At 38.2% G+C, this 26,517-nt stretch overlaps 2 protein-coding genes and 1 long non-coding RNA gene across 9 annotated transcripts in view; 1 reads left to right on the top strand and 2 right to left on the bottom strand.

Annotated features, from left to right (window-relative positions):
- Positions 1-23,857, top strand: impg1b (interphotoreceptor matrix proteoglycan 1b). 5 transcript variants are annotated; one of them, XM_017694458.2, is made up of 18 exons: positions 1-608; positions 3,986-4,207; positions 4,829-4,995; positions 5,085-5,113; positions 5,783-5,814; positions 5,913-5,956; positions 6,047-6,193; positions 6,841-6,899; positions 7,307-7,491; positions 7,577-7,882; positions 8,957-9,762; positions 10,253-10,342; positions 15,417-15,651; positions 16,126-16,336; positions 16,515-16,700; positions 16,851-17,034; positions 18,125-18,208; positions 23,300-23,857. In XM_017694458.2, the coding sequence occupies exons 1-18, from the start codon at positions 542-544 to the stop codon at positions 23,384-23,386; spliced, it is 3,141 nt and encodes a 1,046-aa protein (XP_017549947.1). In that variant the 5' UTR covers positions 1-541; the 3' UTR covers positions 23,387-23,857. The 5 variants fall into 5 exon arrangements, with proteins under 5 accessions (XP_017549947.1, XP_017549948.1, XP_017549951.1 ...); XM_017694459.2 differs by having other exon boundaries at positions 15,417-15,636; XM_017694462.2 differs by lacking the exon at positions 16,851-17,034.
- Positions 7,363-20,703, bottom strand: LOC108425643. The gene is made up of 5 exons (XR_001857721.2): positions 19,933-20,703; positions 19,821-19,848; positions 18,221-18,320; positions 7,607-7,690; positions 7,363-7,504 (listed from the first exon to the last, which is right to left on the bottom strand). It is a non-coding gene; the product is annotated as an uncharacterized LOC108425643 (long non-coding RNA).
- Positions 23,858-24,076: 219 nt separating the features above from the next.
- Positions 24,077-26,517, bottom strand: part of myo6b (myosin VIb) — a 53,717-nt gene continuing 51,276 nt past the window's right edge. For 2 of the 3 annotated variants that reach the window (XM_037542082.1, XM_017694456.2), the window contains exon 33: positions 24,077-25,452. In XM_037542082.1, coding sequence (XP_037397979.1) covers positions 25,253-25,452 — 200 coding nt within the window. In that variant the 3' untranslated portion in view covers positions 24,077-25,252. The remainder of the gene's footprint in view (positions 25,453-26,517) is intronic. The other variant, XM_017694457.2, reaches the window with a different exon arrangement.

The raw sequence follows: 26,517 nt of genomic DNA on the forward strand, positions 1-26,517 counted from the left end.
ACAGGCTGGTCTGAAAGGGGGCACTCACAGTGCTGGAGAAAGGAAGAAGGACAGAAAGAGAGAGGCTGGTCTGCAATAACTTGGGTCTGGAAGGAAGAGCTTGGCTGACAGATGCTGGTCCAGAAGGCCACTAACAGGATGAAGAGAGTCAGCCACGTGGACCCTGAGAGATTAGGCGCGGGTGGGTCGTAAACAGATTAGTCCTGAACGAGAGGCTGCATTTTTAACCTTCTCACTTATGTGACACCCATCCTCCACGCATGCATCCAAGCCCACATTCACACACCCTCTGTCAGCCACAGTCTGACAGCCTGTGCCAGGATTCACTGCTGCTGCCCTCAGTGATCAAATCCTCACCCAGGAATCTGCACCATCTTCCTGCACTTGTCGAACAACTGGCCTTTCCATGGAAACCTGGACACAGCATCCGTGGAAGAAAACTTCCCCACCCAGTGGACACCAGATAAGTCACTGAGGACCGCACCCACTTTACCCCCCAAATGACCGTCTTTATAGCCAAAAGGAAATAAAGCACTGCATCATGCCATTGAAAACAGGACTATTCCTCTCCCTGTTCTTGTTTACCCTCCAAGCCACCAGAATCAAAGGTAAGCCAGCCAGAACTCAGGGGAGAGGTGCGATGCTGTTTGCAGAATGATGTTTGCTTGGGTTCTTTGTTGCACCCTGTCGTGAAGTTTAATTGAAGCCCAGAAACTCTGCTCTTAGTCCATGAAAGATATTGATTTCTAAAACCCTTTATTTTAAAGCCCTACTTTTCCTCCTTATGTGATTATTGTACAAATGTTAGGCTTCTACAAAAACAACAAAGTTGTGTCAATGTCTGAGCACTGGCTAGATGCAAAGATTTAAACTGTGTTTCTTTCACATAAAGGTAGGGAACAGGTAAGTTTATGGATTAATTGAGTCAAATATATTTATGGCACAAAGGAGCTTCTTAAATGAAACAACCTCGACTTTTCAGTTTTTCCACAGCACAGCAAGCTAAAAAAAAAACTTTTGATTCCCATTTGCAATGCTTTTCAAATCTGCACTTTGCCATTCACTACGACAGGATAGTGCAATATGCTCAGAAGTTTTTGTCGTATATTTCAAGCCGGTTCCTTGTGCCTGTATGATTCAGCTGTTGTGTTTGTGTACGCCTTTCATTAGTGGAGCAAGACAAAAGGCATTCTGTTTGTGGCCGTGTGGGACACTAATCTTTTCTGGCTTGTAGCTGCAGTGTGAGGCCCTCACAGCACTCCATGGGATCATAGCCCATTTAGCATCAGTGCTTCTCATGCCCACACATGCGTACCCCAACATCACAGAGACCGAGACAGACCAGGAGAATGGTTATTCAGCTCCCTGACTGGTCAGTGTTCGTAAATGAGACTATGCCATGGCTTTGATATCCTTCAGTGAATGTAAACAATTATGGTACAAACTCAAGCCTTAGTGACATTCTTACCACATGAGTGCGGATGCAAGCCAGAAAGAGAGCGACTCACACAGGGACTCTGAGAACGACTGAGGCTCTTCCTGGTAATAGTCAGTTCACAGGGAAAAGCAAACGGGTGGCATTATTTTGATCCATCAGCCGTCATTGCTGTTTCCCCCAGGATATGGTGGTCAAGCAGAGAGGGCTTATGCTATTTTTGATCAAAGAGAGAACCTCTTTGACTCAGTTATATATGTGATAACTAGGGCTGTCACGACCTCTTGGTTAAACTTGACCATTCATCAATGAATATGTATCTTCTCAACGAATACAGAATGATTAGTTGGCAGTTTACTTAATGATCATGCATAATTTAAATTCTCCTATTGGTCTTTCTTAAAGTAAGAAGTAGAGCCTGATAGATTTGCCCATATATATATATATATATATATATATATATACACACACATTTTTTGACTAAGAGGTTTTTATCTTTTTAATCGTCTTAAAAGGTCTCCTAGTTGCCCTTTTGTTTTTGTTCAGTTAAGTCAATTTTTATAGCTTCACATTATATACTCAAATTACTTCATTAATCATGAAAAGAATGGGTAGATTACCTGATTGCTAATATAATGTATAGTGCTAGCCCTTGTGATAACAGATCTTTTTATTTATTTATTTGCTGCACAATAATGTACAAAGCCAACACCATGCACACATTCATACTGTCTGGCTAGTGGACAAAAACTTGATGACCAACTGATTTTATCTTTGAAGTGATTTGGTAAAATAAGCTCTCTCATCATTTAGGCTTAGTAAGCCTGATCGGTTTAAGGAACAGAAGGTCACATTGCTCAGGTCTTTTACAGTCAGCAGGCCTTAGTCATGCTGGGTCCATCTACAGAACAGATACATGTTTGTGCTCATCAGTGTTCAGATTTTAATACTAATATGCATGTAACTGGTCTCACATTAATGCTAGTGAGTGCGGGTCTGAGTGAGCTTCCCTTTAAGCAGGACTTAATGTCTTAAGAAGGTCTGTGAAGTTTGCCACCTGGTCACACAATGCACCACATTAAAAACACAGTTCTGCTGAATGGATGGACTGTGCTCTCTAGCCTTGCATAATAACATGGCACTACCTTGCCATTACGTGAACAAGAAAGCTACAAAAGGGCCAAGAACTTTATTCCTCAAACAGGATGGATTCATGCGAAATAAGCTGTGACCTCATTTAGAAAGGGTAATCCACCATTCAGTGAAACAGGAACTAGAGACGTTAGTCATAACAGCAGTTAAAAGAGAACAAAGAACAGTAATTTACTATAATTTACTTAATTTAAAATAACTTTTTTCATTTTATTTTATATTGTTGGAATGCTAAGATGGTGGAAAATACATGCTGGTGATAGAAGTGTTATTGTGACAACATGCAACATTGCTATCAATACAATCCAAGTACATGTGATCATTATATGCTATTGTACAACTATGTGATTCTCACAAAGGCACAGTTATTATTACTACTAATGTGATCTTTATCAAGAGAAACACTGTGCAGTAGCAAAACATATAACACAGTCTGTTAGGTTTTAGTACATTTGCAGTCTTGCTAATCAGACTATATATGAAATGGTATTTCTATGTTGTACATACACCTTGTAATGGCAGCATCAACCAACTCTCTACGAACATACAGAGAATTACTGCAAGGCCAGAATGAGCTTTATCCAAGATCTTGCCAGCAGGAATTAGATAATAGATTTGGCATACTGTACAATCTGGAAGTGTAATTACACTTGGAAGCTCTTTGTCTTATGGATTTAAGTTCAAGGTAAGAGCAGTAAGAACTGAAATCATGATGATATCATGAAACACAAAATTACAGAACAGTCTGTACTGTAAATATAAGTATACATATATACACTATATATACACATACATATAGTATATATCCTTTTTCTCATATATCTGCTTTATATATTACTGCTGTCCAAAAATAGGGTAACAGATGGTCTTAACTGTTACTTTAAATTAATGTAAAGATGTTTTAAGTTTTATTCCAATTGATTCTATAGCATTTCTATTGGCATATTCGTCATAATCTTTTTTACCCAATGTAAAGGACAGCTGTCGTGGTCAAACGGTGTAAAAAAAAAAAAAACTGACAAAAATGGAGACCTTTGTTTGTTTGTTCTGGACAGCAATGATATATTGTTCAGATATATTTATTACACTGTCAGTGTTTCTGCACAATAACTTCCAATATACTGCAATCTGAAACCAAAGACTAGAGAAAAGACTTATCAAACAACTAAATGTACTTAACATCTGTCTTACAACAGTCTGTCTGTGCTTCTTAAAGAACCTGATCCTATTAAATGAACGTTGAGCATACCAATCATAGACTTAACAGCTCTTTGGCTGAATGTAATTACATTTGGTGTAATTATACTGCTCCTAGAAACTCCTGGTCCTGATTAGACCGAACTTTCACTATGGAGAGAAACCACTAAAAAACAAAACAATATTTTATCTTGTTGACAGACCTCAGGAGTGATGATCTGTCAGGGATCAGAAACGTCAAATACAGACATTTTTTAGAGGCAGCAAGACCAGACAGACAGCTGCCGGCTGCACGAATTGCACTCGACCAGAACAGACATCGAGCAAAAAGATCTACACTGCTCAGCACAGGGGTCAAAGTGTGTCCTCAGGAGAGCATGGCAGAGGTCATCTCAAGCCATAAAGCCTACTACAAACTGAGAGGTAGGACATCCCACACCTCACCTCATCAGGGACTGAGAACTGAAAGTTAGGGCCAGATTTGGCTGCACAGCCCATCCCCTCATAAATCATAATTAACTTCCCAGTCATCACAAGTCTTCTGGGAGAAGAGGCAACATCAGGAGCAAAAAAGAACAACAAAAAAAAAACACTGGCTGAGAACCAAGAGAGATAAAAGTAGTCAACAAGACAATCATTGTCTCTTTGTTTGCCTTTCAGAAAATGTTTTTTTCACTTTGATGTTTCCATAGATCAAAGTTAATGAGGTAGAATTGAAGAATAACAAAGCAGGGTCTAATTTGAGTTCATTATATGCCCCAAAATATTAGAATAATGACTGCCTGGTTATTAGGTAAACATTCAAATGAATGCTTATGACTCCCAAAGAACAGAGATCTATCAACATCTTTTTACATACTGATGATCATGACACAGTAAATCAAACACAAGGTTGATAAGACTGATAACATTACATATTACTGTCTACTGTATTTGTCTACTTTGTTTAGGTTAATAGTTAAAGGTCCAAAACTGTTTTGAGCATCCTTTAGCAAATTACAGATGGCAGTTTACAGTAGTTTTCATTTCTTTAACACTAAACAGTCTGCCAGGAAGCAGTATGGGAGGCATTCCAGATTTTTCTGGACAGAGTACCTGACACTGTGGAGTACCAGCAATGGGTATATGCCTGCCAGAGAGACTCAATGTGTGTAGATGACTTGGCCCGAAACTTCAGCAGCACCCAGGAACACCTTGACATGGTGGCTAGGGTAAGAATATTCTTACAGATAATAATCATGCATTAACCTTGCATCTGAACAAATATGTTCCCCTTACTGTGTTATTTCTTTATCTTCAGCAAGTGAGTGCCCAAGAGGAACTGGAGGGGTAAGAACAAATATGCAATACTGTGCACAAGTCTTAAACACCTAAGCAAATTGTTTAAAACAATCTGGAAAACTGATAAAAACACAATTTATTGTTGTAATGAAAGCTAACAAACATTAATGCACTAAAAAGTAACAATAATGGCTTGTTTTGCAATATCAACTAATATTGCAAACAAGCCATTATTGTTACTAGAGGTTTGGTTCCCAAATTCTCTTTGATGCCCCCTAGCATCACATGGGTTTGGTTAAAATCCACCACAACACACCTGATTTAACCTAATGAAGTATTGATTAGGCAGGCCATGTACTGGATGTTACAATACTGGGCTTCCTTAAGGAGAGGTTTGGAAATTGTTAAATAAACACATTCACATACATAAAATCAATATGTGTGGTATTAATGTTATTTGTATTAACTGTAATATTTTTCTGAATAACAAAAAAAATAAAAAAATAACACAATGCCCATACAAATTACTTTTTAAATATAATTTTCTTATGATCCTTTTGCACAATACAGTACATCCTTCAGTCTTGAGATAGAAGATGGGATGACTCTGAGCATATAAGGTTATCAATAGGGAAAAAGAAAAGCCCAGACTATTAAATATTGGTTAAAATATGCTCAAATATGCTCATGCTTGTTTGTTGTTTTTGTTTTCCTCAGTGCCCTCGCCACATCTACACCAGGCGAGAAATGTAAGCCTTTGCCACTTATCAAGGGATTATTTTTTGGCTAATTATTGCAAAATACTATTAGTAGTGTACTAGGTAACTCATAAGCCCCAATATTTCAGGTTCAAAGACTACTGAAGAGCTACCTGTTATGGAAACAGAGAAGGTACAGACTATCCCTTTATTTTTCCAAATAACGCACATTTGACAAAAGAATTCTGAATCAGAATGTTGCCTGATATGCTGTTGTCTGAAGACTGGAGCTATAGGCACTGTCCCTGCAGAGCTGGTAGAACACATAATCGAGTTCAGTGTGACTGTGGAGGATCCTGGTTACAGCGAGCTACTGACTGAACCTGACACCTTACCCTATCAAGATGTCACCCACAGCCTTCACGAGCAGGTGAGGTCAAATTTTCATTTTCGTAGTCTGCAAATATGTATGCTGAACATACAATACATAAAATTTGTCTTTCAGGTAGAAGCTGACGTGTGGGGTTGTGGGTGACGTACCCAGCAGTCAGGCTTCATCATTCTCCAGTTATGCCTATTGTTTAGCAATGATCACAAGATTCTTCAGACTTGGCAGAATGTTTAGCATACTTTACATTTACACTAATCACATACTGCAGAGTTTATGCAGAACAGATCGTCAATAGCTAACACTGATTACTCATTGCACTAACTGTACGGGCATGGCACTGCTAAACCAGAAATGAGCTTGGAGTTCTAAAGGAGCTTACAGTTAAATGGGGTCAAAAATGGTAAAGCCAGTTAAGAATTGGGAAACTTCAAAAGCTTGCATGGGATTTGTAGAAATAAAGCTACAGCCCTAGTGTATGACTCTTAAATAGGCAGCCTGCCTACCGGAAACAATCTATAATGATGTACACGTGTAAGATGTCTTTTTAGGCTGATACTCCTTCAATAATAATAATAATAATAATAATAATAATAATAATAATAATAATAATAATAATAATAAGTTGTTCTGTGCAGTAAGCCAGTCACATTTCTATTGCTGAAAGATGCTCATTTACCTCTCTGCAGATGCTGCACATTTTCAGCAAACTTCCTGGGTTTAAGGAGATCCGACTGCTGGGATTCCGGTGAGTTGGAACTGTAGGATTCATCCAGATAATGCACTCTACTGAACTTGAAAATTGCCTTTTTGGATGAGTAGTGCTCTTTCACAGTGGCAAGTTAGGGTGTAAATAGTTCAGGAAATACACAGCAAATAGTGCCCACAGACCCATTGCTCCAATTAGACAATATGCATAGGGACTAATTCAATACCCATAAAATATATAGCATGCTGACTGAGGCATTATAGTCAAGATCTCTCAAGGATCCTTATACAGTAATGATAGGTTGTAATGATAGGTTGATGACATGACCTGAAATGAATATCTGTACCCTAAAATTATTATTTATATAGAATAAATATAACAGCTTAAATATATAAATGTCTTATTGGCATATAATTGATCTTTGCCTACACAAAATAATTGAGCAGGTCTGGAGGAGATGCACTGCGCTACGCTGTGGTGTTTGAGACAGAAGTGGACTCTACAGGGAAAGAGTCCTCAGAGACAACTGGTGAATCTGGCACAGAAACATCCCTGAAGGACATGGTAGCAAAGGCCCTGAGTGAGGACATGTCCCTGCCTTTGGATATTCATTCCCTCAGCTTTGAACCAGGTATTCAAAAATACTGCAAAACAGAGGAAGTAGCCTTTGTAAGGAATACTGTTGCATACTGTAATATATTATATGTGCATTACAGAGCTACCAACAGAACATACAAGATATTTACCTGGGGGCATTATTACAAAACCTACAGTGGCCATCTCGGAGGAGAGTTTTCAGTCCACTAGTATCTCTACAGGAGACGCAGCTTCTAACAGGACACAAGAGAAGAGAGGTGAAGAGGCAATTGCTAACACTACAAAGGAAATATTCAAACAGATGCCTCCTACGACTACGTTACCGACCATTACAGAGCAATTTCCACCTGGATCAACTAAAAGCACACAGCTGGAGGAACCTGAGGAGAAAAATCTGATCACAGAGGGGATTCAAATAACTGGAGGTAATTTCTTGTTTATGTTTACAATACCGTTGCATGCTAATTTTCACAGCGCAAAAAAAAAAAAACACATTTGGCATATGTAGCAAAAGGTACATTGACACTGACAGACCCTTTTAATTAGAAAGACCAATCTATTTCATCCAGAAATACTGAGATTCATAAAATCAAGTATATGGACATGCAACCTCCACAGACAAAACGTGACAGTAGAATGAGCTTTACAGAGGAACTCAGGGAGTTTCAATGCCATACTGTCATTGATGAAATGACTTGTTGGAGAGATGGCGTGCAAATTTCTGATCTGTTAGAGTTGCCCTGGTCAACTGTGCTGATTTTGTGAAGTGGAAACATCTACTCATAACAACAGTATCAGGAGTGCTTAAATGTGTAGTGCACAAAAATCATCTGTACTTAGTTGTAACACTCACTACCAAGTTCTACCAAGTGCCTTCGGAAGCAGTGTCAGCACAAGAGTGTCAGGAGCTTCATGTTTTGGTTTACCATGGCCAAGCAGCCACACACAAGCTTAAAATCACCATACTTAATGTTGGCTGGAGCGGTGCAAAGCATGTTATTTTTGGAAGTGGAAGCTCATCACCTTATTCTCTGGAGTGATGAATCACGCGTCACCACAGGAAATCATAATGTTACAACATACAATCATTTTCTGGACAACTATGTATTAAGCAACCTCAATGAAGACATTGTGACAAAGTCCTGGCCTCAACCTCTTCATATACCTTTGAGATTATTATGAACACTGACAGTGAGCCAGCCCAACATCAGCGAACAATATACTAATGTTCTTAATGCTGGATGTAATGGAATCCTTCCAGCCATGTTCTAAAATCTAGTGAAAAGCCTTTCCAGAAAAGTGGGGGCTGATATAGCCGCAAGGAAGCAACCAACATTGTTTTAGAATGAGATGTTCAAAAAGCACATATATAAGTAATGTCTGGGTGTCCACATACTAAGTGTATTTAGGAATACATAAAAAAACATTTTAAAAAATTATATATAAAAATGTTATGCATGCCCAATGAAACTGGCTCTTAATACTGTTTTGTTTTGAAGGACTAAAGAGGAATACTACTTTGGATTATCCTTCAAAGACATCTGAAGTCCAAGAGGACCTTAGAAATGAAATTGCTGTCACAGCTGGGTCACCGAGATTGAGCTTTTTTGAAGTAGTAACAGCATCAACTTACGTTCAGTCCTCAGTGGATTTGGTTACCGTATCAGAAGGTTCACAAACATTATCAGTTATGCCTTCTTTTACCTTCACTGAGGTCCCTAGAGAGCATGTTGTAAGAGGTGATGCTGTTGGACCTGTGGATATTCATTCAGAAGCTCCATCCTCAGAAACTTCTGAATCAGACAGTCCTATAGACTACCCTGAGGTACCTAGTGTGAGCAAGCCCACTGAAGTAGAGTCAGTAGAGTTCCCATCACTACCCAGCACTACAGAGAAGCCAAGAAAGCCTCCTCCAACTGTCACACCCACAGCTGTTTCTCCAGTAGTCACATCCTCCGTGCCCTCAGCCATACCAGATGAGAACATCCTATATGAGGAGGGACAACCTCTCCAGACCCATTCCCCTCATCAACCAGAGAGCATACCAGATAATGACATGAACATGCAAGAGGATGTAGAGCAGACCGAAGAAGAAACAGAAACAGGTGAAAATCAAGATTATGGTGGCGGATTCGAACCAGAGCACCCACAGTCTTCAGCCTCCTCTCTGGACATGGCTGCAAGCCAGGCCAAAGACCTAGTTGTGTTTTTTAGTTTGCGAGTGACTAACATGGTCTTTTCAGAGGATCTTTTCAACAAAAGCTCTCCGGAATACAAATCCTTGGAGAACACTTTTCTTGAGCTGGTAGGTAAACTCACTTTTGTCTTTGACTATCTTTTTCTACATGCCTTTTTGTCTTTTCTTTACTGTTAGCACAGGCTGTTGTTGGATAACATTAAATGTACAGTGGATTAGAAGTTGCAAATGGTATGAATATCAGAATTTAGTTACTTTATTTTTCTACAAAACTTTGGATGGTTATTTTTCTGTAAATGTCCTACTTGCCTTCCTTCATTGCTTCGGATAGTCTACAGAGCAGTTGTCGATATGTGTGGAAAAGAGTAATATTGATGTCCCCAACCCAGTGTTCAGAAAACAATGTAAATTTTTGCCTTATCCCTATTACTACATTCAAGCTGGTAATCTTGGTGCAATAGGATTTCTTTGGCTCAGGTTCCATGGGTGACTGAATAGAGCAAACACCTGGATGTAAGAGTTATCAATGTAGTTCGGAAGCACTAAATGAAACTGAAATTTATATTTTATTACTCTGCTGGTTAATTTTTTCAATTAGAGACAATTTCCTGAATCCAATAACTTGCCAAACCCAGAAGCTTCCAGTAAACAGACTGAGAGGGAACAACGGACATTAGCCTCAATACCGGTACCTCTATACAAGATTTGTCTTTTTTTTAACCTTTCATAGTAATTAATTTCAGATTTACTTTGTCACTAACACAACTGTGAACAACTTCCTCTCAACCTCAGTTCAGGCTGAGGCCTATTTTGCTTAGTCAGAATTAATCAAAGCTAAGAAGCAAGTTCTTAAATTTCAGACAGTAAACTCTGCTACTAAAAACAAAATGCTTTCCTTTCAAACTAATACAACCTTCACATTCCTCAATAGTGTGTAACTAACCACCATTATCACTACATTTTTTTTTCTTTGTCACCACTGTTGCTTTTATGTACATATACTGCCTTTCATGCTTATTACTCAGACTTTGGTTTGTTTGGATCTCAGTGAATGAACAGTAATGTACCCATGCCAGTATACTTAAAAAAAAAAAAGAAAAATTATATATATATATATATATATATATATATATATATATATATGGGGTTTTCACTTTCACTAAAAAAGTTAGTATCCTGGCTGTCTTACATTCAGTTATCTAAACTTCAAATGATAAATTGATATGACATAAAACAGATGTTCCATTATCTTCATTCATTCATCTTCTGAGCCGCTTATCCTCCTGGGTTGCTGGAGCCTATCCCAGTGGTCACTGGGCAGAAACTTACAGCCATACCACCCTGAGAATCTCTTTCCATTAACTTACTATTTGAAATTCAATTAACTCAATGTTAGCAGCCCAACACTAACTTTTTAAAGTTAAAATGACAATTTTTACAGTGTAATTTGCTCCAAGATGTGGTGTTTCATATTATATTCATATTCATACGGGTCAAATGATGCTTAAGAATGCAGTTGTACTGCTTCCTCAAAGGAATCAAAACAGTCTAATTTATGGATGGAATGGCATTTGTGTTATTTTGTTATATAGAAATTATACAGTACTGTAGAATGAAATAGTGTAGTATAGAACTCAAAGAGCAAGCCAAAACCAACTACAGGAAATCTTGTCTACTACTTTTAAAACAGGCTAATGGAAGCCTGGCAGCTGTTTCCTCTTATAGAAATGAAAAAGCAAAAGAACAAAAGAAAGGCATTAAAAAAAAAAACCTGTTATATGTTATATTGTGCATGTGTGTATATTATTATGAATAGGTTATTTGTTGGAAAAAAAAAACTAAAATCTAAAAGAATGTGAATGACTAAACAGCTTATGTGTACTCGGTAAAGCATGTTTGGGGGTACTGCCTGGTAAAAGGGCTGTATTGGTTTAAGTTCTGCTTCACTGAATGGAAGAAATACATCGGTGATTTGATGAAGTGACTAAGAGGATTACGCTCAATACTGGCCAGGCAGTAAAGTCTGTATTTTGTGGACTATCATGAAAAGGCTTTCTTAAAGCACATTTGCTATTTACTGAAGCACTCCTGGCATGCCAGGACTGAGATGGTGTGTATCATTTAACTAAACATGATGCCTCGTTGTTGAATGACTGCATAAGAGGATTTGTATAATGCTAAACCATGCAAACAGTATGCCTGCCACAGATTAACTAAACAGGTTTCCATTTATAAAGGGGAATTCCAACATTTTTTTTCAAATTTTCTGTACAATTAAATCATTAAGTTATAGATAAAGTAATTCAGGGTGGATTGATTTAAAATGGTGCACTAAATAAACTTTCAGAGTCAGAATTGCTCACAGTGATAGTAACAGGAATAAGAAATCTGAAGCAGTATGATGTCTCAAAAAGCTACCTCACAGAAAGATATTATGCCATACTTTGTAATGTTGAAATAAACATGGACATCCATGACAATAATTTTGTCTCAGGCAGCAAATGTTGCTCCAAAATGTGTAAATATTTTTCAGCATTAATAGTGCCTTCACAGATCTGCAAATCATCCATGCCACACTAATGTACTCCCATAACATGACAGGCTATTGCTTTAGAACATTACACTGGTAACAATATGAGTGGTCCTTTTATTCTGTGTCCCAGAAAACACAACGTCCGATATTTCCATAAACAACCTGAAAGGCTGACTCGTCAAATTGCAGCAATGAACTATGTTCACTGATAGTTTGTCAATGTATGCTTGAGCCCATGTGGTGTTATCCATCACATAAGTGTGTTGGTTTTAAACGTAGAGCTATCTGAGGGGTTGAAGGTGAGCATTCAGGTGTAGTTTTTGGTCTTGTCCTTTATTTGATGTCCTTTGATGATATTTTGATCCCCATTAAAGACAAAGAATCTTTACAATCACTCATTGCTTCTGCTATAGATGTTTTTGAACATCTCATGATGTTCTTAGACTTAATTTGCCAGTATCTTAACTGTTTTCCAACATGCTGTAGGCATCAGTTTCAGAACGTATACTTAGAAAAAAGTCAAAAGGAAAATTGTTAAATATCTCGTCTTTGCTCCATTTTAATTTAAATGCAGGTCAAACTGGATTTAGTGCTTTCTGGTTTTTTTTTGTATTTCACATTATGTCCAAACATTTCTGGAACTGAGATTTTTAAAAAGTCAAAAGTTATGTGCTTACTCATTTTGAAAGCGTTTTTAAATAAAAAGGTTATGGACATTGCGACCCCAAGTTCCTATCAATTTTGTAAAGAAATCTGAGTCAGTAAGTTTCTCTTCAAAGATCCATTTCACATCAAAACTTCCCAAAGGACATTGTTTACATCTCAATAATTGATTTATGTAGAAATTTTTAATAAATGGTGGACTTTAAGTGGTGCACTTTAAGTATTAGTAGCAATTGAAAAGAAATATATATTACATACAAAGAGACTATTTTATTACACAGTTCAATGAACATAAGCTCATCATTGCATAAGTTCCTTATAATAATAAAATTAGTTCTGTGTGAATTGTTTCTACTTACACTATTCTTTTAGTGTAGTTTCAGATTAAGCCAAAATGACAAGGAATGTTAAATAGTGTTGCACTAGGTGAACATTCTATTAGAAAGCCAGTATAAGTATTAATCCACTGTGTGTTATTCTAATGTGAATTAACAGTATGTCTTCCTCCAACAATTTCAATGCAGTCTGCAGTAACAGACAGACAGAAACTCCATTTCCAATTATAAGTGGTTGCCCAAACTAGCTACATAGTATGTTTTAGATACCAATGTGTGGAAATTAACTGCAAAATTTAAAAGTGATCAGAAGTTGATCTACACTGGTAAGTAGCAAATAAAAATTGAAGCAATTTTTTAATCATAAATGGGCTTTAAGTAATTTTATAATTATTTAGTATTTGTTATCCTTCATGAAAATTCAACTTTGTAAATATTCAAACTGTCAATGGCAAGAGAATCACCACCACAGCCCATTTATAATTCAACACTATAATACAATAGTTTTTGTTAGAATATTAGATATCTGATATCTTAACAATAGCATAACCCAGTATTTCTGCTTATTCAGACCTGTAGCCCCCTATAGGCCCTTTATTTACTCCTGTCTCTACTGGTTTGAGTAGCAACCATTGTGATTGGACATGGAGAACAAACATTTTCACACATTTGTGATAGTCAAGTGCTAAGGTAAATGTTAATATTACACTGAAAAACACAGGATAGGATTGCATTGGCAAGGCATTCTAAAATCAACCAGTAGATACAAGTGTAACTTACACAACAGTGTACTCATTTGTGCTAGACAGCAAATTGTTCCATAGGTCAGTACATAAAAAACATGTAGAACAATGTTTTCTAAGATTCTGGGACAGTTCATGGCTTGCACTATGGGTGTTTTAAGTACTCTGCTGTCTAATAGATGATCAAGCATGGGGTGCTTTGTACATGAGAGTTCCATCTGTGCTGCACTGGCACTGTGCCTTAGAGGTGAGAGATTGATCTGGACTGGCAGATCCTGCTAATGCACACTGTTTCCTAGTACACAGGTTTTGCTGAGCTAAAGCAACATAATCCTACCTCCTTCTTTACGGCATGTGAACAGTTTTTAATTAGCCGTTAACAGTGATTGATGACTGATATTGTAATCCTTGGCATATTGACAGCAGAATATATACACTATAGATTTCTATGTTCTTTAAGAGACTTGAGAGTAATACTGAATGAGTTTAATCTGATTTTTTGTCATAAGATTCCATTGTTCTTTATTGCTGCTGTTTCTTTTCTTCCGTATCCCCAAAACGTTTCCATCCTCTTCTCATCTTTTAATCAGAATCGCTAAATCATTCTTTTGCTAAATCACATTTTTATACTGCTCTTAGTGAATAGACCAGAAGAAATGGTCCAAAATGACTTGGAATAAAAAGTTAAGAACAATTTCCTTCTGTAAATGTAACATTTTGGAGAAACACATTCTTGTTATGAAATTGACTAAGGTAAAATTACCGCAAGAAATAAAGTAACAAAATAAATAGCAATGAATGATACATATTATACAGATTTGGGAGAATGTACAGATTCAAAGATAGAAATCTGAAATGTGCACATTTGCACCTTTGTCAGCCCAAAAATTCTATCTGAGGCTTAGCCAACCTCAAAAGGTACAATAGCTAAAATTAGGCTCTTGAACTCTTTCCACAAGAGTGGAGCCACATCTTTTATGCTCTGAATTCTCCTGAACAACTTGGAGCACAGCGAGAATTTCCACTCAGGCTCTCTCCCCCACCTCTCCTTCACATATATTGCCAAGTGAGCTGTAGAGAGAATGAGCCAAGAGGTGTAATCAAATGCAAACACCTACTAAAATTGCTCTGTTTTATGCACTACCATGCTAAAGTAAACATTAAGATACTCATACAAAAAAAATCTACAGAGGCTTCCGTTCACAAACTACCTGCTGAAAGTCAGTTAATTTTCAACAGCATTAGGGTTAAGGTTAAGATTTGAACTAAGGTTCAGTTTAGGATTAGGTTTTGAGATGAGGTTAAGTTTAGTGGAACTTAAAAGGTGTCAAAGTTGAGGTAGGAAATAATGGAGAGATAAATGTCCTCTCTGTTAACACTGGAAGCAGAAAGACTGCAGAAAATTCAGGCAAAACAAACTTAACTTCTACACATTAAATCAAAGTTGCTCTACATTGTATTGACTCATAATTTCTTTCATATCTTCAGCTTCTTCCATACCTGCAGTCCAATCTAACTGGCTTTAAGGAGCTGCAGATTCTCAACTTCAGAAACGGTAGCGTGGTGGTAAACAGCAAGATGAAGTTAGTCAAACCGGTGCCATATAATGTCACGGAAGCTGTGCACTGCGTTCTTGAAGACTTTTGTAACGCCGCATCCAAAAGACTGGACATTGAAATTGACACCCAGTCAGTGGATGTTGCAGCAGGTAAGGAGATGGCAGGTAAGAGAACTTAAAAATAAATTTTAAGTGTTATAAATTCAACACATTTTTAGTTGTTTTAGTCAGTATTTCAAGAGTTTTAAGTTGTGTACAGTGAACTATACATTGTAGTTATCTATTTACAGTAACTTCTGTCAAGTTAACTACCTCAAGACTTGATCGCCACATTTTGGATGTTACATTGATTAGCCTATAACTTCATCCTCAAGTTGCACTGGCAGCCATTATAGAATCAACTATAGCTCTATTCATCATTTAGGACACATCTAAAATGTTTTACAGCTTCCTACTAATTAATGAGCTATGAAACTCCACCAGAATAGCATTTCACATTTTCTGAGACCAGACTGGTTTTATATTTCTGAAAATGTTGATAGCAGACTTTTGAATGTTAGTTTAGTTCATGGAATCTGTAACGATATTAATGAATCAGAAGCATCTCTGTCATCAATACATTTTCTTGGTCCTCTAAAGCCGATGATGGTGATCCATGCAAGTACATGGACTGCAACGAATTCTCTCGCTGTGTGGTGAACACACTGACTGCTGAAGCTGAGTGTTTGTGTGATCCTGGCTACAGCATAGTGGACGGGCTGCCCTGTGAAAGCATCTGTAGCATCCAGCCTGACTACTGTCTGAATGGAGGTCAATGCGAGATCATACCAGGACATGGAGCGACCTGCAGGTACCTCAAAACTCTGACCAAATTTTCTCTGATGTAGCTGAGAAGATTTTCCTAATCTTAAGGTGTATTCATTCCCTCATTCTCACTGTGTAATTTTACAGTATGTGCTGCTCTGTGATATTTCAAAATGGGCACACTTATTGACTCCTCTAACATTTCTTCTCTTAACCGTTTTTAGATGCCCTGTAGGTAAATTCTGGCACTATCATGGAGAACGCTGCAATGAACTGGTGTCTGTGGCAGTTGACCCACTCCTTTTCGTAGCCTGCCTGGTGGGAAGTCTCACCATGGTTTGTGCTGTGATAGGCATCTTGATTTTCATTAACAAGAAATGTATACGGACGAGGAAGACGGTGACACTAGTGTAAGCTGGTTTTTGATTTTCCTTTTTTTGTTTTGGACAGTCTGTTATTTGTTTATTTTAGACTTTTGCTCTTTCTTCATATACAGTAATCTGCAATGGTGTTGCTTCTGCCATGTTAAATGGTGTTGAAAACTCTCCTTTAAATTATAGGCATTCACACTCCTCCTTCCCCTTTGAGGGTACAATGAGAGTGAATCCAGGTTTTGAGAATGACGAGGGTATCTTGACTCATGTGTCAAGCATCAGCTATCCTATTAGCACTGATTCTGGGTCTTCTCAATTCTCTGACCAAGGCACTTTTCGATCAGTTGAAAACATACACCTTAGTTTTGAGGTAAAGTGCATGTCTCGAAGCCTATTCTCAACTAGATCTCATAACTAACTCATTTCATCAGCAGTCTCAAGAGCTGCACTAATCCATGCAAAACTGAACAACTCACTGCCTGATTTAAAGGAATTATGAGTAACAGCTTTGGTGATTATGTTGTAACACCACACAACGATAATGTCACCATGCTACCAATAAATATGTTTGCCCAGTCATTATTTAATACAAATGTAAATAACAGTAGTGGGATTATACCATGCAGTCATGTTGCTGAACTATATACTGAAAACATACCCAACACAGGAATGTGTTCTTTTAAAGTAGTTTATGAAACACTACGAAAATAAGCTCAAGCACAGTACAGTTTCATCAGATATGTAAAGCTATGCCTCACACAACCATCCCTCAGTGCTCAAGCTAACCAGTTCTGTTCTATCATTACCCCCATAGCAGAAATTCTGTTCTCTTCTGTCCACATTTTAGTTGTTAAAGATGATTGTATGAAGCTGACTAAATAAGGCAGAGAAAAGAGGAAATCAAAATTTACTATTTGATTATCCTCAGTGTGATGAAGAGGCACAGCTCCATTAACCAGATTCTGTTTCCTTTTCTCTTAGCTTGCCAGGTTCAAATGCTGATCTATGTATAAATGAAAAAAGACAGTTCTAATTGGTATCTTCACCTGGTAGGATATACAGAAGACAATTAACTGTCTGTATATTGGATATAAACATGTAAAATCACAATTTCAGTAAAGCCAGCTGATATGATATACACTGTTCAAACATTGCACTGTTGTTCTGGTTGTTTGCACACTAAAAATGCATTTCTTAAAAGAGGATATTCAAAGTGACTGTACTGCATGGGTCTATGCTTTCATTTAGATTTATGCATTTGTAGCTGCTCTGTAGTAACTAACAATAATCAGCATCTTTTTTGCAGCATGTTGCTACCCAGAAGCAATGTTTCTTTTGACTAACATATAGTGCCCAAATCCTGCTTCCTTGTCTCTTAGCTTGCCAGGTTCAAATGCTTCCTTGTTGATCTACTCATAAATTTTCTTTAAATTCACAATACCATATGATTCTATTTACAGATCCCCAGACAACTCTACACAAGAAGATCAGAAAAGTTAGTACCAGAAATGGTTGATTTCCACCACTGCATACCACATCATGAGGTAAGAGCATACCTTTCTTAAAAAATGATTTCTCACGTTTGAACACCAATTTCCAGGCATGAGGTTGAAGAACCCTCCAAAGCACATAGGAATTGCATAACCCACCAATCCCCTGAAAGAAAGAAAGAAAGAAAGAAAGAAAGAAAGACATTCAACTTACCTAATTAAAGCAGAGAAATGTTTAAAATATGTAGTGCAGGAGTACTTCAACAGAAGGCCCTGCTGCTTTGCAGAAACAAGCTTGCGAGGATGCACCAAGAAAAGTACATTATATTGCACAATACTAAAGGCTGGATACTAATCTGATTTCACTAGTGGCACACTAACAGAATAAAGGCTTATTATAATGGAACATAAAAATGCTTCTACACAAAACAAATGACAATCATGTCTGACAGGTCTGCTTATCCAAAATAAATGAGCTTTTTGCATTACTAAAATAAAATATATAAGCTGTTAGAAAGTGTTATTATGGTGTTTTAACTGGAGCAGCTTCACAAGTTACTGCAGCTATGGGTCTAATCGTAATTGGCTATTTCATCACCATGATATTGCAATTAATTACTATTTGTTCACACAACTGACACTTCAGGACATTTGGGTCAGATTACTGACATATCCAGGTATTTGAACTTTTCTCCATACTAATGACAGGCATTTCATACTATAACATCAAAAAATACAGTACTTGATTACCTGGAAAGTAAAATAAGTCTCATGTGTACACAAAGGTAGGCAGAGTAGCCTGAATCAATACTCATGTAAAAGTATTAGTACTTGGGTAAAACAATGGCAAAGGTAAAAGTAAAAGTACTTCTCCAAAAACAATTTGAGTAGAAGTACAAAAGTACCAGGTCAAACAGCTACTTGAGTCCTGAGTAACTTACAGAACTGCAGTGGAACTTCGTAGTAAATCCACCACCAGTCAGCATTCGAAGTGAAACTTGTTACAATACATTTTTTCTTTTTTTTGGATTCTTTTGGTCTAAAGTAAGATGCTAGAGCTCCAGTGTCAGAGGTGTGACCGATCACAAAGCGGTACAGATGCTGCTATCAACAGAACAAATTTAAATAGAACACAAAAAAGGAATCGGTAACTAAACATGAACAGCAAAAAGCATAACTGTAAAAAGCAGATTTCTTTACTCACCAACATACCTGAGCAGAAATAAAAGCATTGTTATTTAAAAATACTCCAGTCAAGTACAAAACAATCTACATTTTACTTACATACATGTACTTGAGTTCATGTAACTAGTTACTACACATATCTGCATGTGGGAAATAAGTACTGATTGTCTTGTATTGCACTGTTCTGTGTTTAACTCTGTTCCCTTTTCTCTGGGCATCAACAGTGACTTTGTTTCTAGCGGTATCTGAGCTCAGGACTGTCTTTCTCTCTAACCTATTGGTAACAAGCTAACATAGACTCCAGATAGACAAATCACTTCTTGTAAGTCACTCTGGATAAGAGAGCGTCTGCTAAATGCTGCAAATGTAAAAATATTTATTCAAGCACAACGATAAAGTGTAAAAAAGCAACAGCTGGTTTTAGAAATATCTTCTCATTAGCGCAGAAAGAGTCACGGAATTAAAAGGTGGACTGGCTTACTTCATGAGACGTCCTTCGGTCGGGTCCTCTGGAAAAGAAAAGCAAGAAGTCTCTAAAGCGCTCTTAACCAACTGATGAACAAAAGATAATAATGAAGATATTTCCCTCTCACCTCCGTTAAACATATTTCACTTTAGAAGTTGTGCTCCCCTTCGGTTTTTAGCATCTTCAGCCTACCTGAAGTATTTGCGTGCTTTGCTCATTTAGCTAGAGCTATCTAACCACATGTCCCTGCTAACAGCTAATTGTTTCATTAGCCATTAGCAATCTAGGTTTAGCTATTTAGCACAGCCGACATTAAATCAGTAGCAGTACATCGGGGAACTCTTAAGAAGTACAAACGCCTAACTTGAGAAAGCGTTATCAATCGCTCGGTCAACAAACTCTTCTTAGGTGATGAATACGGTGTTAATGACTGTGAGAAAATGCCTGCAGGGCTGGAAAGAGAGCTTGCTGTGCTCCACCGAGCTCGTCAGGAGAAGATAACGGTCAGCGCCAGTTTAATCTTGATCCGATTCGCCGCCGTAGCGTCGTAGGCCGAACGAAAAGGCGTGGGAAACACTGCGCTTCAGCAAAGGCTTTTCTTACTGAACACAACAATAAAAAGACCCGCCGTTTAGTATTTATGAACTATAGCGGAAGAGCCGGCAGGTCAATTCTAGCTCTACACACACGTGAAATACGCTACAAACCCACCTTCTACCCTCAGCCCGGCACAAGCCACCTAGTGGACCGCTCATCTGCATGAACTCCACAGGTGTCTCTCTCGCGCTGCCGCGGCGCGACTCATGGCGCTCCACGCCCGCCGCTCTGCAGCGTTTATCCAGAGCCGTATTTAGCTTCTTCTGTACTAATGAAACACGGAGGCAGGTTTTCTACCGTCACTGCAGTAAGTAGTATTTGACGTGAAATCCACCGACTAATTAAAGAGGTTAGTTTAATTCTACGTCATTTTTGAACATCCCGGTAACGCACAGAGAAGAAAGAAGTACACAGCCTGCTAAACGTTTAAAATGTACAGCGTTATGTAACCGGATTCCCCCAGATACTGAAGAGCTGCTTCACCGCTGGCATTTAGGTTGAAGTCCCAGCAGTGGCGATGGATCATAAAGAGCACAATTAGCTTCTCTTTCAGAAAGAAAGATACCCTCTCAGCAGGCTTTAGACTAATCTAATGTAGTTAATTAACACATTTTTCTCCACACCTCTGTGGTTTGCACTAAAGCTATGTCGCTAATATAGCAGAAGTCTGTGCCACAGAGAAACGCATGTCACGCTGTTTCCGCACTGCTCGTCAGGGTTGGGATGTAGTGGAATACACTCCTGATCAAAATCTTAAGACCAGTGAAAAAATGGAAAGAATTTGCATGGATCTTAAGACGGTTCTAAGTAGAGCTTCACGATGCTAAAAGAAGAAATGGGAGCAAGAGACAAAAGATTTTGAGCCGGCAATTTATTGAGAACAACAGTTTAACTGAATTAGGCTGTTCATCAGCTCATCAAAAGTTTAAGGACCACAGACTTTAAAAGCCAAAAATTGGGATTCCATGTCATTTTCTGTCCAGTATGGCAAAAGCTGATGGCAAAAGCGAGAAGGCTCACTGACCTTGAACGCGGTGGGATTGTTGAGCTGCGTAAGCAAGGCCTCTCACAGCGTGCCATCGCTGCTGAGGTTGGACGCAGTGAGAGTCATTTTGCATTTATTGAAAGATCCTGAGGGTTATGGAACAAAAAAGTCAAGTGGTAAACCCAAAAGAAATTCACCGGCGCTGAGCCGCAGGATCCGTTTGGCTGTCCGTTAAGACACGGGACGATCCTCGACCCAAATTAAGGCCATTACTGGTGCTGACTGGAGCTCAATAACCGTCAGACGGCGTCTGCGACGGAAGGGCTTCAGAAACAAAAAACGTCTTCGAAGGCTACGTCTGCTACAGAAGCCCGTATGGACTTTTCCAAGGTGGAAGAAAGTTTTATTCTCTGACGAGAAAAAATGTAACCTTGACGATCCTGATGGCTTCTAACGTTACTGGCATGACAAGTAGATCCCACCCGAGATGTTTTCTCATGATTTGGGGTGCTTTTTCAGTGGTACAGTGGAGCAGCTGGCTATGTGTTGCAGCAGGCGTCCCTCATGACTGAGGGTCCTCCTCTCCGTGGTAATGACTGGGTTTTTCAACAGGACAATGCTGCAGTTCAGTGCCCGCCTGACGAAGGACTTCTTCCAGGAGAATAACGCCACTCTTTTGGACCATCCTGCGTCTTCCCCTGGTCTAAATCCGATTGAGAACATTTGGGGATGGATGACAAGGGAGGTTTACAAAAATGGACATCAGTTCCAGACAGTGGATTCCCTTTGTGAAGCCATCTTCAACACTTGGAGCAACTAGCCTCCTGGAAACACTTGCATCAAGCATGCCTAAACGATTGTTTGAAGTGATCAACAAGAATGGTGGAGCTACTCATTACTGAGTCCTTTTTTATAATCTAATAATCTATAATATAATCACTTTTTCCATCTTTAAGAGAATATTTTAGAAAACTTACCCAAATTCAAAAAATAAAGCAAAATCATAGTCTACAAAAGAGCTCATGCTAAAGCCTGAGTAGACTGATAAATCAATGTGGTGAATCAGTTATTTATCTCAGCCTTACTGAGCTCTTTTGAGGGATGATCAAACTCTGTTGATCAAAAAATGTTTTTGAGTGATAAGCCTAGCCTTGGTGTTGTACTGACTCATGCTAAAGGGATTGTGGGAGCGGTCGTGGACTGAAGCGGGCCATAAGAGAGAGCAAATAGGTGTTAAGAATTTCTGAACTGCATGGTAAGCAAATTTTTCCACAGAACATAAACAGAAAAATCAGGACACAAAACTAGTAACCCACAACAGCAAATTAAGGAAAAAAGGGTATGTTTTCCTCATGTACTTGTACTTTGTATGTATTGCACAGGAATGTTACTGAATACATATAAGACAATATTCAGCTATCACTACTTTTCCAAAGTGATTTTTTTGCTGTTGGTTTATAATGTCATTATATACTGTGTTATTTGCTTTATGTGTAGTTCAGCGTTCAACCGTCTAAAATAGTGTCAAGAGCACCTATTTGTGACAGCATTTCAAAGAAGTTGCTTCAAGGGCAGCCTTGTCCTTTATCGAGGACATCTGGTTATATGTCTTAAGATATGTATCTCATATGATGTATCTCATGGTGGGTTAAAGCCCACTCTGAAGGACGGGGAAGGTTCTCTCTCAGCTGTACTTACTTAATGCCACATCAGCTATAAGCGGAGGGCAGTTTACCTCAGAGTTACATAACAGTGGATGGGAAGCTGTGTTTTTTAAGCTGGTTTGTATCCATGATCTTCTGCCATGCTGTGACCATTTCTAACACATGAATGACTTTATAAATGAATATATAAATATTTATAAATAAATTGAAATGAAGTTGGAATGAAGCCAACCCTTTGTATTTTTCAGACATGGCGGCTGTCTAATGAACACAGGACCTCGTGTTGTTTTCTGAGGGGACCAGACAGTGAAGGGTTTGAAGTGACCGTTTTATGATGGTAATCGGACAAGCTCAACTTGGCACCAAAGGTCTTCAGTGGTCTTCCAGGCAAACCATATTCAACTCTGTTGGCTGTAGATATTTGGAATATGTATGGTAACACAAACCATCAACAATCAACCAGGCTGTTAAATGAACATGCAACTGGACTCATACCAGAGGAAGCATTGTTTGAGACTTGGAATGGGTTGGATGTTTTGTACCCTTGTCAAAGGTTATTTTTTTTCCCTCACAATGAGGTATTTATTTACAAATGGATACATTTGGTGGTAATATAGATTGTATTACTGAAACAGTATTCTAACCTCTCTTCAGGCTCCCAAAAAAGAAACTGAATGTAAAATAAACTGTTAAATGTTTATGGTTGTTATTTAAACCTTTTAAACTATTCAGACAGTATTTAGATCTAAGATGCTAATGTTGATATTATACTAACTAATAATGTTGTATTAAAAAAAGGACACCCAGCTTTTGCATGGAAATGTTTCTCACCAATCACTTGTGTTTTGAAACCCAGACCAAAACACAGGGGGATGAGGATTGATTTTTTTTATTTGCTTTTACAATGAACAGAACAAAATAAAAAAGAAAGGAAACAAAGCTTTCACAGCAAAGGTGCGTTTGTGTTGTAGCTCTCTAAGGATTTATTGTATAATCTGTACCTAGTAAGTCGGGGATTTAGAATCATTGCATTGTCACCAACCAGCATCTGTCAAATATGAATGCACAATACATGTTTTTTTTTTTTGGACGGAATGCATTTAATTAAAACCCAAAAAACACCGGAATATTTAAAGTAAGTTAGATTCTCTGTGTGTGCAATAAGACATCAAGATTGGGTATTTAAAAATTGGGATGGCAATGCGGGCCTCTCTGCTTCATAAGTCTTGCTTTTTAAGTGGGTACTTCAAGTGACATTACATTAAGGACCTTTGTGATTTTAAATGTAAAAAAGATGTCTTTCTATTGCTGTGTAACAAATTTGTTAGGAAAAACTACTGGCACAAACTAAAGTGTTCATTGATTTGTGCATCAACAAATACACAAATGAGGCAAGATACCTAAAGTCTACCTATAACAGATTTTACAGACTGACTGCACAGGCATCCACATCACCTACAAATATGCCTTACAGTATGCTTTTTGGAGTGGGGGAAAAATGCTGATATAATAAATGCACTGTAAGACAAGGATAACTATATAGATAAATAACCTGTAGTTTTCTCAAATCCCAAGAGACGGCATGACAAAATCATCACACCAATCCAAGAACAATAATGGGTCCGCAAAAGTGAAGTTGAAGAGAAGTAAACTGCTTATCTTCAGATAATTAATCATCAGCATGACTTCTTTTAGGGCATTTTCACAACAATATATCAGCACAATATTTTTCCCTTACTCCAAAGGCAGAGCACTGAGCAAAACTGAATTGCCCTCAAGTCTTTTAGAACAATGGGAAAGAAAGAGTAATGACAAATATCTGAAGTAAATCAACAGCCTCAAAGTGAGTGACCTACTGAATGACCCTTGAAATGACAGAAAAAGTATTAAGGCATTACATCTGAGAGCTTGGACAAAGCTCTTATTTTTGTGAAAATGCAAATTGAAAAAATGCAAATTACCACAGCAAAATGAATAACAACCAAAACAAATAAGTGACAGAAATCACTCAAAAACAAAACAAAAAAAAGAAAATGAAAAAATCTACAGTAGATCATAATCCCTTATTGAAATATGAGCATGTCCTAGATATCCACTGTGCCAGAGAGGTCCCTCATTCATGTTTAACCTATGGGGCACTACTGCATTATCTACCTGTCTATAGACAGTAAAGACGGGTGCCATAGAGTTGAGGGTGCTCTTCACTTGAGAAGATTCTGGAGCATGGCAGTGGCGTAAGTAGGCCGGGCCTGTTTGCTCTCGATGGCATTCCTCAGGTACTGAATTCCACCACAGCGCTCCCAAATCTCCTCAAACTGCCGTGGCAAAATCTCTGCTCCTCGCTTCCTCGTCAACCCCGTCTCTTCCAGACTCAGCTCACACATCTCCATATCATCCTTACCTGAGCACATAGCATAGCATGTTTGTAATGAATATCAAACACCTGCAAACACTGAATTAATAAATCAAATCATTTCTTTTTGTAGATCACATTTATCAGATGCAGAATTCTATAATCCTTAAAAAAATTTTCTCCAATCATTTATCCACACACTGGGCCATTAGCAACTCAGCACTTCAAACACAAACTGATCTACAAACCACCTAGGGGCCAGATGTGATCTCATAATGAAAAAATCTGGGGACAAGAGAAATTTTGGAATAAATACGGGTAGGGTGGGAACAAAGTGAACATGAAATTTCTAAACCAAATGCCTCATGAAAGCAGAGTTCGGAGTAAGGAGTAATGGTGCGCTTGCCAGCGTTGCCTGATAAAGAACAAGCCCACTGTAAGCTGTAGCCAAAGATCGCATATATGGTAAACCAAGACATAGCAAAAAGTGATACAGCTCTTGTCTGTGTAAGTCTTGCATCATCGTCTCCCAGGGCAACAGCAGCAGACTCTCCAGAAATTGCCGGAAGCTAGTTGAACAAACCCAAAAACAAAACTTTTTTTTCTTAAAATCAGCTCATCTGGAAATGTGAGTTTAGGCTCAAAATAGTCACAAGGACATAATCACAATAATGTCCACAAGTCTAATGTAATCTTGAAGGGAAGAAAAAACCCACACATACACACACACACACACACACACACACACACACATTTTCTAAGCCGTTGCTCCCTCAGGGTCGCAGGGGGAAGAAAAACGATATAATAAATATATTTTTTATACACTCACTGGCCATTTTATTAGGTTCAGTTGCATGTCACACAACTGCAACTCAATGCATTTAGGCATGGAGAGGTGGTCAAGACAACTTGCTGAAGTGCAAACCGAGCATCAGAATGGGGAAGAAAGGTGATTTAAGTGACTTTGAACATGGCGTGGTTGTTGCTGCCAGACGGGCTGGTCTGAGTATTTCAGAAACTGCTGATCTACTGGGATTTTCGCACGTAACCATCTCTAGGGTTTACAGAGAATGGTCAGAAAAAGAGAAAATATCCAGTGAGCGGCAGTTGTGT

This window comes from Pygocentrus nattereri, chromosome 10, assembly GCF_015220715.1.
Source record: "Pygocentrus nattereri isolate fPygNat1 chromosome 10, fPygNat1.pri, whole genome shotgun sequence".
NCBI lineage: Eukaryota > Metazoa > Chordata > Actinopteri > Characiformes > Serrasalmidae > Pygocentrus > Pygocentrus nattereri.

Bases quoted from the DNA above. Each gene is read 5' to 3' on its own strand.
- impg1b (XM_017694458.2), top strand. From the start codon at position 542: ATGCCATTGAAAACAGGACTATTCCTCTCCCTGTTCTTGTTTACCCTC. The intron at 17,035-18,124 runs GTAAAGTGCATG...TTCTATTTACAG, and splicing joins ACATACACCTTAGTTTTGAG to ATCCCCAGACAACTCTACAC. The intron at 18,209-23,299 runs GTAAGAGCATAC...TGTATTTTTCAG, and splicing joins ACTGCATACCACATCATGAG to ACATGGCGGCTGTCTAATGA.